Source organism: Pavona decussata, unplaced genomic scaffold (assembly GCF_977016875.1).
Source record: "Pavona decussata unplaced genomic scaffold, jaPavDecu1.1 SCAFFOLD_156, whole genome shotgun sequence".
Lineage (NCBI taxonomy): Eukaryota > Metazoa > Cnidaria > Anthozoa > Scleractinia > Agariciidae > Pavona > Pavona decussata.
Genome location: NW_028145568.1, coordinates 5,255,664 through 5,266,623, shown reverse-complemented (window position 1 = coordinate 5,266,623; position 10,960 = coordinate 5,255,664). Strand labels below are relative to the sequence as shown.

Sequence of the window (10,960 nt, the reverse complement as noted above, 5' to 3'; positions counted from 1 at the left end):
GATAAGAAACGTAAAGTACTGTCGAAACATTAATTGCAGGAGAGGTGAAGTTCGTAACAACAAACTGCCATTGGCTAACACCGACATTCAACATTTTATTAAAAAAATTAGCACTCTTTCAATAGTAATTAAAGTTACTGTGGCCTTTGTTATGCTACACGGACAAGAAACCTTCAGAGCTTTGAAGTTAACCCTTGTGGCAAACGGTGGCGATACTGAGATGCTTTAATTCGCCATGATTTCATCCTTATTTCGCTGGTTGTTCCCCTTCGTGTTGGCTTCACTGATGGAGAAAAGAGCCTTTGCATTAGGTTAGTTTCGATATAAATTTTTCAAGAACATTTTAGTATTTTTTGAGCTTCCGGTTATTTGCGAAAAAACAACTGAGATACCGCTTTTGCTAAAATAAGGTTTGTCTGCTTTCACGACAAAAAAAACCTCCTGGTCTTATATTTTTTTAATTAGTTGGTCTTATAATCTCGCACCTTATCAGTGTGATGTGTATAAGAGTTCGTACCCTAAATTTTCTGCGTGTCTGAGGAAACATTGTCATGCGCTTTTTAAGCAAACTATTTCAGTGTCTCATATTGAAACTTTTATTTATTCATATGTACTTCATATAATCTGCCAGTAGAACTCACACAACAGTGTTATAAGCAAGTCCCTTTCCGGCTTTCGTGAGGTCCTTAACATAGGAAGAAGAAGAAAAATTTTCATTCAGGGAAACGGCTCTGCTCTACCGATTTGCGTTTCCCCTAGCCTTCAAATCATCCTGAATTAAGATCCCGTGGATTAAACACAAATTTCTAACTTTCTTTAGATGAATCTATAGCTTAAAATAGTCAAAAATTAATAGCATTGACAGAGAGGAAAGGATAGACAGACAGAAATGAAAGCAATTTTGAAGCTGTTGTCGACAGTGTCGATTGCATCTTACAAAAGTTGATTAATATCACCATAATTTACTGACTTGCAAACCCACGTATTTAAATAAGATGAAGCGCAAAATGTTTCTGCAACTTACAAATGTAAATAAATGGTCGAATTCATATGCAGGTTACTTTTTCAAGGAAAATTGAACATATACCCATATTTCAATTATTTTCTCAGTTTAACTTTCACGTTTTTAGCTTATACTGATAGTTGAAGAGGGTCTGGACAGATTCCTGTTGTTCAGTTGTAAACTCGCACGGCTGTCAAGACAAAGCCACCATTTACTGATGTCATAACTATAAAATGTTTGGATAAAACTTGTGTTTGACAAGTAGCTATCAATAGAAAATTGTGACACAGGAAACACCAGGTGAATTGTAAGTGTTTCAGTTGCCTTTTCTGATGGTGTAATAAATTGAACTAATCAAACGCCAGAGCAGAGTAACACAAGCAGAGCCGAATGCTTAAATTAGACACCTCGCCCGACTGCCATGATTAAATGTGAATTCCCTCGAAACACTAAAAAGTTGAGGTACAATTTTTAACGCTACCAAGTGAGTATTCGAAATGCACAACGAAAGGAGTAACTAGCCGAGTCATGCCGGTAAAAGGGAAACGATCAGCTCAAGTTAAACCACATTTCCTCGTAACATCACATTTCGAATATACATCTTACAGCGGTTACCAGTAACACGCGACCTAACGCCTTCAAAACACTCCGATAAAGTTGCGTTTTGGTGGACGTCAATCAAAGAAAAACCGTTGAAATTGTTTTGAATTCTGAGAACATTTCAAGGCAACAGAACGAAGAAATTGACAGTTTTATCCACTGACGGATGGTAAACTTTATGAAAGTTGATTTCCAAGACAGGTTATCTAAAAAATGCGCATTGTCTGGACGAAGCCGTATTTTTTATGAAACATTTGAAATCGCTACACCTGACAATTAAATCAGCGATGCGTGCAAGTGAGCAAATTATCACGTGCAGTGAAAACCGAAATTTTTAATTCAAAAATACCTTTTGTTTGCGCTTGATCTGGCTGGAAAATGAATTTAAATAAAGTTTTCCTTCTCACAGCGAGGTAAAATTCTTAGTTTCTTGCAAGGTTACCTTGGAATCTTGTCAGAATTCAAAATAGTTTCAACGGCTTTTCTTTGATTGACGTCCACCAAAACGCAACTTTATCCGACTCTTTTGAATGCCGTAGGTCGCGTGTTTATATTGGTAACCGCTGTAATGGGAACACTTTCACAGTGAAACGCGGAAGAATGTTATTACTATCTTGTTAATACGTACCATTATTAACTTAGTATTATTTTTAGTGTTATTTCAAGTCAGAATATCTCTTTGATAGGATTCGACTTAAAGTCCTTAAAGTACATCGAAAAACTTTTGTTTGGGTATCTGCCAGTTTTATCAGCTCATTTTGGAACAATTTTTGTACTGCTTGTAATCTCGCCCTGGATTCAAGTCCCATTCGTCATTCATAATCCTAGCTCAGACCCTCTTACGAAGTTCTTTGCTTACAAGACCGGCATTTTTACAAAAACGTAATATATAAAATGTATCGATTGCAAGAAGCAACTTAAATGAAAGTTAACCCTGTTTCATTATCATTATTTGAATTATTTCTTTGTAAAAAGGTTTTGATTTGGTTAAAACCACGAATTTTTGTTCCCTGTTGAGTTTGGTTCAAGTTTGAGTAAGAGATGTCTTGGGCGAGCCGGAAGTGTGATGTCAAATCAAGAACGGAGAATCCAGCGTTGCTAATTTTTGCTCGCTGTCCAGGCCTTTAAACCAATAGTTTTTATTTTCTTATTTTTTTGTTGTTATATGCGATTCCAAGCAGGCGAACTACGCGTTAAACTTAAAGGTTTCTTTACAAATTGACTCTATTTTGGTGTATCAGATAACTCCCTTGTTTTTGGACATACATACTTATCAGGTTTTTGTTAGTCGATGTCTAGCTAGACTGGATCAAACTTAACTACTCCAGTAACGCACCAAAAAACATGCATATCTTATTACTATACTCTTTAGAGGGCCAAAAATATGGAATGCTTTGCCATTATCAATTACGTCTTCCCCTAGTCTATCCACCTTCAAAAGAAAGCTTCTTGGTTTCCTCAGTTAATTGTATGAAACGTCCGACTCTCTTATGTCTTTATAGTCTTACCACCGTATGTTAAAAAATTTAAATACAATGTCTTTACTAGTCTTACAGTCCTAACATATCTCCGAGGAGACCTTTTAGTATAAGCCCGGGGGTTTCTTGTGGTCTCCTCGCCACTTCTTACTTCTTCTTATATTACTATTATTATGTATTCACTGTAAACTTCTGTAACATCCTAGTCTATTATTCACTGTAATTTTTTACGAATGTATGTCGTGGTGAATAAAATAAAATAAAAATAAATAAAATCCAAAACGGCAACCGAATGCTTGCAAAGCTAGTGTGATTCATATCGAAGGAGGCTCTTATCAGATGCTGGACAAAACTACCTTATCCCAAAAAGGAATAAGGCCTTGGGCCGCTAGGATTGAAGATTAATATGATTACGGTTTTACAACATTAACACATTGAAATGGGATTCGCCATTTTGTATCCATCGGTAAATTTTGCAATAACTGTCAAAATTCCCGCGCGCTGATTGGCTCGTAGCTATTGTATATAAGAGTACAGACAATCAAAATGACGTCATATGTAACGCGCGGGCTTTCTCAACGGAAAATAAAGCCAACTCCACTCGTTCTTTTTCCATTTTATTGTAAAAAAACAAAAAAACAAACAAACAAATCGACCGTAGTTTTCTATGGTCTATACTCACTTGGCAGTGAAACTACTCGCCTGCAGCTCGTGGTTCCACGGCTCGAGTTTTGAACATTCATGACGTCATTTTATGGTCTATAAGAATGTCAACCATGGAAAACTACCGTTAAAAGAAGTTAAAAAGCTATACTAGTCTTGATGTGTAATAATGGTTTTTACCCCAGGATTTTACACTTTGCACAACCCGGATCACCGACAAGCAATTTTCAGTAAGGACGAGTTCTATTATTTGGATGTTCCAAGGGTTGGAACATATATAGTGTACAACATCTTCGATTGCACCTTTAAATGCCTCAACAATCCCGCCTGTCTTTCTTTGAACTTGGCTGCATCCAAACGAGCTGATGGAAAACTATGGTGTGAGTTGCTTTCTTCTGAAAAATACAGCAATTCCGAGGAGTACAAAAGGAACGATACTTCACATCACTATTCCATGAAGGTGAGGGAAACTTTTAGATTGACTTCTGATGCATATCAAGTAATGTTTAAAACACGAGCAGTAGTGTTTTATCGAGATTTAAAACCACGAGGCGCAGCCAAGTGGTTTTAGACCCGATAAAACACGTGCTGCGACTTTTTTGAACGGCTTCAAAAACATTCCTGGAAAAGCGTGTGTCAAGAGAGTTCATAACAATGATGCTTTTGTGAACGTTGGAAATAAGCGTACGAGAAAAACATTAAACACTGCATAGTAATAAGGAGGAGGTTTTATCGGGTTTTAAAACCCCTCACTGCACGTACTGTTTTATCGACCATTTGATAGGTCTATGGGCTTATGAATTATTAATGAGTTTTTGAAGCTATTATAACCGTTATACTGGTACCTGACCAAATAGAGATATTCAACACGTTTACTAAAATCACTCATTTTTTTTTTCAGAGCCCATGTCTGTTTTCGCCGTGCAAAAACGGGGGCACGTGTTTGGCTAACTTAAAATCTCATACCTTTGAATGCAACTGTATGAACGGTTTTATCGGACAATATTGCGAAACAGGTAATTGACATTTGGAAGGTTGTAAAATAATGCGCCGATCAATTCGAACAATCTCCTCCACATCTACACCCACAAGGATAATGTGCAAAGCGATAAACCCATCATCGCAAATATAAAAGACAAAAGATAAAAAACTAACTAACTAAAATCACTGTCTAAACTAACTAAATCACTGTCAGGATAAAAAAGAAGTGAGATGGGTCTTGAATACCTCAACGCTTGGTTGGACTATTACTTCAGCCGGAAGTAAGTTCCACTCTGGTATAGTTCTCTTTGGAAAACCTCCGGGGCATATAAGTTTTGAGGAGGGGCTTGTTCAAATCCTTCCCTTCCCTCTCGTTTGTAAGTGTCAGTTTGATGTATAAGTGCTCTTCATCAAGGATAAATTTTCAGTTTCAATAAATAGCTGTTCAAGCTTTGCGGACAGAGATATATTAATAATATATTCAAAATCCCTTTTTAAAAAAGAATTGCCTTTCAAGTGAATGATTTGCTCACAAATATTCATGTTGCAGGAAGTAGAAATGGCGTTTACTTTCCGCGGTAATACGATCGACAAACAATCTCAACTTCCAACGCAACATTTGTTGCGCAAAAATTTCCAAGAAAATGTTGCTGGTCTAAGTTAACTTTCTTTCTTTCACAGCAGCAAAGTCGTGCAAGGACGTTTATGATAAATACAAGTAAGAGAGTATATTAAGGTGATTCTCTAGAAGTAACAGTTGTCGTAAAAATGTTTCAATCTGTCACTGATTATGTAATATTTCGGAACACAATAAAAATAAAAGGCCACCCTTTCGCAAAAGAGGTATGATCCTCTCATTCTTACCACAATATTGCTTGCAACCTTACCTGTGAGCCCCTTTGATCTGTTCTTGCTATATCTGGTGGGTACAAGAATTACATAGATAACACAGAACTTCAACTACATACAGTAGAACCCGACGTACTCGAACTCCGAAGGGACACACACCAAAAATTCGTGTTAAAAATATATTAACACAAAGAGGATAATTTTAAGCTAAAGTAATGGGATAGAAATATAGAAAACATAGATCACCATCTCGTCTAGGACAAACTGAGCTTCGAATAAAAGAAATTAAAATGCGCCATTTTTCCAAGGAACAAGTGCTTACGAAGAAATTATGCACAATAAGGATGTCAATGAATGGAATCACCTCACATATGATCCACTCTTTTTATAGGAACATTATGAAAACGTTAATCACATCCCACTGGAACGGATACCTTAAGGAGCACGATGTACTGATACAGCAAAAATTTGGCATTTAAGCCCTTTAAAGTCCAGTTTCTCGTTCTTCTATGTTTCCAATCTCAACAGGTCAAACGTCAGTCAGGTTGTTACCCTCAACTTGGACTCAAAACCAACTTCCGTTCTGTGTCACATGGGAGATTTTGGATGTGGAGATGGAGGATGGACGCCGGTCATGAAAATTGACGGCAGCAAGGTTCTCTTTTTATTGCCTCTTTTGTCTCTTAATCATTTTTGTCAGTAACTGTACTACTGATAACCATTCTGGTTGTGTTTAAACGAGAGACAAGGACAACAGACGCTCTACGTATAAACCCATGGGTTAAATTAATACACACCCATTTGTAAGTGGTTTCCACTTAAAAATTGTGCTAGTTCTACAATCATGAATAAATTAGAAAACAAAACAAAAGAAAAACCATTTAACAATTAAACACGGACCCGTACTATAAAAGGAACCTTTGCCTGGCCAAGCCGCTAGTCATTTCATTGTAGACACTAAGCTGTGAACATCGCAGAGTCCGTGCGGCAAGATTATCTATTATATTGACAGAATAAATTTGAAATTCGTATGGGTGTCTACCTCGTGAATACATCTTGAGATTTGCTAATTTGTTTTTGCGGCTCAGTTGCAATATAATTTGTCCTAAATATTCTTTTAACAGCTTAGGTTATTTTTTCAAGATACGTTTGGTTTAACTTCTTGAAATACCGATTCCAAAACGTTCACTTCCTACTTCTCACTATGTCTGCCATCCCTATGTGACGTTGAAGCGGTAACTGCGCGACAAAGGTGGGAGGAGCTATCCCTTTTATAGTGCGGGTCCTTGTTCAAGGATGAAGGATAAAGCCAAGAGCTCGTACGGCAAAAAGAATAATATAGATGAATCTTTCTTTTGCTTCTTTGGCCCCTAAATAATGATTTTCAAACTTGTACCACTGATAACCATGTGAGTAGTATAGAAGGGATGGATGTCTTCCAGGGAATATCATCAGCCTGCTTTGGAAACGTTAACGTGTAGTGACGTCACAGGGTATTGTCTTTATTCCATAAATAAAATGCGGAAGAATGCGTTAACCAGGGTTTTCCATTGTACTTATAAAAAATGCTGAGAAAGAAAAGCGTATAACTGGTTTCACAGGACTTTTGGTTGTAGTATTTGCGAAGGTTTGTCATAAACTTTATGTTTTGTTTTTAGCTTGTAACTCTCATGGTTAGGTATTGTCTAAGAGTGGTTTCAAAATCACTGCGCTGTACAATAATTATGTAATCTTCCAAATTTCTTTGCAAAATTATCCTACGCAGGCAAGCATACTTCTTGGACAATGATTTTATAATGGCACACTTGAGTGAATTAAAAAAAAACCCAAAGTTTTCAGCGATAGTGTACGGAGACAAACGGACAGTAAACTCTGAGAGGGGTCCGGAGACAGATGTTTACTGGCACATGAACTGTTATTCCAGCTGCTTAGCAACCAAGTCATTGTTCGTTACTACAGAATTTATTGTCTTGATTCTCGACTTCCTCAGGGGATTGTGGTGGTGAGGGTTTTTTTTCGACTTGTCTTTTCTTAAATCGTGTTTAGCTACTCATATATGGTTTGACTTGTATTATCGACAACATGCATAATAACAACTAGTAAACAGCGATGGTACGGGCTACATAAACTAAGTTGCCTGCTGGAGATCCTCGGTGTTTATACATTCCTTTTGGCATTGGAAATACAACTGCTGCGACACTCCAGATGCACCGATAGCGGAAGACATGCAACAGGAATAAAAGAAAACCGTTTTACATTTAGTGTTGGTAAGGCACGCACATTTTCAACTTGGCTTGCTTCGTTGTCTTTAATGAAACGTTGGACTCAAGCGACATTAATAGGGGCATCCTTATATCGAATGAACTCAGTTAGGTATATGTTCTTTAGGGTATTACATGCACATACCCTGGTAAAACACATTACGAATAAATCATATCAACGCATCTCTTGTGGTGTGGCTGGCTTTAGAAGAACCCCACTCTGCTAATAGGGGGCATTCCTCTAAGACATGAAGGTAACTTAGATTTTCCTTTACCAGTCGTGACATGGTGATCAAATGGTGTTGGAGCAATATAATTTTGTTGGTAGTGCTGGTGGTGGTCGCTGTGGCAATGATGGAACGATGGGATTGTGGTGGGTGTTATGGGTGTTAATTGAGGTGGTCGTGTAAGCTAGTGTGGTTTTGATAGTGATATAACCGAATGAAATTGTGGAGTAATAGAATTATGGCGGTAGCGGTTATACAATAGTGACGGTGGAAGAATAGAATTGTGGTGGTTGTGGTGGAACTGTGGTGGTGGTGACTGCAATGGAATTGCGGTGATGATGGTGGAATTGCAATTTTGATAGTCACGGAACAATGCAACTCCAGTGACGGTAACAAGACAATAGCCTATATTGCACTGTACGGTAATTGAGATTCCCCCGTTAAAAAAGTCGTTAACTTCATCCCTACTATACTACACATTTATAATGTCACCTCATCCGACAGATAAAATGATATAAAGCTTCGGAGGGGCGGGCAATTTATTCAACCCTGCCAATTCTTCATGAACTGTACTTAGACATACTAAGACACTGGTCGTCCATTTAAGGCAGTTTTGACTCTATTTTTTATTGCTTGGTAGTTGACCCTTAGCTATAACTTATTTAACATTAAGGATAAAGTGAAGACCTGGTTTGAAACACAAATTTAAATAACATATTTATGGATGGCAAAACCCTGGATTGTCCACCATTTTTTATGTGCCTGTTTGATTTACCAGTTTTACATTTTGCTTTGGTTTTACTTTCTTTGTTGTAACTAGCACTTAGTTTTGTTTTTCATTTCTGTAAAGAGAACCTTTCACCACAATTCCAGTCTTTGGAGCGACAAGGAAACCTTCAACCTTGCAGGAGGACAGACTGGGTTCGATTCACAAGAGACCAAAATGCCGACTTACTGGGACACATCCTTCTCTAAGATCTGCCTCGGTATGAAGATCCCCCAGCAATCTAAAGTTAACTTTATTATAATAAACAAACAAGCCAGTTCACTGTTTACGTTGATCGCCGACGGGCAATACCGCGCTACCTCACTGGGTCGTAAAACTTGGAAGGAGCTAGTTGGTTCTAAAGCATCTTTGCAGCGCAGTTGTAACAAGGAAGGGTTCAATGCGGTATGTTCCATAGAGGGCTCTAGTAAGGCAAGAATTGGTATCCTTGGTAACAACGAAGGTAAATGCAGTAACTGTGACTCAAGAATAGGATTTGGTACCGGAGGTAAACATGATGATTCCAACACGTGTGGAAATGAAGCAAAGTTCTCTGCTGATAATGGTAACAAGCACATCAAGGCGATGGGATTTATCTTGGTACAGTGAAAAGAAATTTACAATTTAGTTATTTGGAATGTATGCATGATCCTCGTCAAATGCAAGTGAAGCCCAAGAAAAACTCTCAAAAGTTGCGGTAAACAAGCTTAGTAACCACACAAGGTAATACAATTTACTGTGAATTTCACGCAACTGAAATAAGTCACAGTTGAAAAAAAAAATAAATAAATAAATAAATAAACCAGTTTCAAGATGTCGTTCGTTTCATAAATACGATTATTCACCAGATCCTGTGCATCTGAATGTTGTGTGTGTTGTGTGACAAATTTATTTGGTACATACCACGTACGTTACGTTAAGTTCACGCATATTAATTAAAAATTAAGGTGCTTAATCTTACACTGGTTTCCAGCACTTTGACGAATTAATCTTAGCACTCGTTATGAGCGAATGTAACGACAGTGGTATCAGAGAATAGCCCACTCATTGGTGAACAAGATATGATTGTTTTCTCTACATAATAGGTCATCATAGCAACAGTGCAACCTGTTGAAAAAGATCCCTAATTTTAGCTTTATGAAAACGTCATTTCCATGTTCAGATATAACTGAAAACCACACAAAAGTTATTTAAATTGCGAAGTTTGAAAGAAAAATAATGAAAAATACGTCAAATGATGGATTTGAAAGTTGCGACAGTTACTGGCATCTGTCTGGTTGTTTCGCAAAAGTCTCCACACAGCCATACGTTCAAACTCCAGTAAATCTGGCGTTCTTCAAGAGGAATGTCACCATCCGCTTTCAACTTTTTCGTATCATATTTTGGTACATGGACTAAATGTGACATTCTCTCTTTGGAGATTATCTACATTTACCAAACTTTAAGGACGTTTGCGCTGTTTGTTTTGTGCATTCTTACTGCGCATGCCATTTGTTTCGCAATTTAATGTCACGTCATACATCGAGCGCTCTCGCTAAAGACGAAATTTAGGCAAATATAGCGCTGGTGTGGGATGCAAAAAACCTTGCATGGACTTTTTTTTCATGATTCTTTTTTGTTTTTATTTATTTATTCATTTATTTTGCAATACTAAATAGCTACTTACAATACTAACAATACTTGCACTACTGACAATGCTTACTACGCGTACAATACTTACACTGCTTACACTAAACAGTACTTACAATACCTACATTACTTACAATACTGACAATATTCCCGATACTGTTTAGATTAATTAAATTATAATTACATTACAGTACAGTTGTAACACTATTAACGCCTGGCTAAACTAGGAAACATTGTTGCGGAAACACTGTTGTGAAGGTAAATGTGTCCCAATTTAGCCGCGCGGGAAACACATGTTGCGGAAACAAGAAAATGTTTTTGCCTCAGGTCAAAAACATTTTTGCTACCCGGGCACAAATTTTGCTTCCGAAACATATGTTTCCCAGTTTAGCCACCATAAAAGCAATGTTGACTAGTTTCCAGTGCTGCTCATTAAAAATGTTTCCTAGCAACAAAGTCAGTTTATTATTATTATGCGCATGCGTGACCCTCTGTTTTCCGAA

At 37.4% G+C, this 10,960-nt stretch overlaps 1 protein-coding gene across 2 annotated transcripts; it reads left to right on the top strand.

Annotated features, from left to right (window-relative positions):
* LOC146465486 (uncharacterized) lies at positions 1–9,630 on the top strand. Of its 2 annotated transcripts, none has more exons than XM_085128411.1 (6): positions 1–311; positions 3,930–4,204; positions 4,646–4,760; positions 5,410–5,443; positions 6,103–6,229; positions 8,913–9,630. In XM_085128411.1, the coding sequence occupies exons 1-6, from the start codon at positions 236–238 to the stop codon at positions 9,435–9,437; spliced, it is 1,152 nt and encodes a 383-aa protein (XP_084984537.1). In that variant the 5' UTR covers positions 1–235; the 3' UTR covers positions 9,438–9,630. The 2 variants fall into 2 exon arrangements, with proteins under 2 accessions (XP_084984537.1, XP_084984536.1); XM_085128410.1 differs by having other exon boundaries at positions 2–311; positions 5,407–5,443.
* Positions 9,631–10,960: the final 1,330 nt, after the last annotated feature.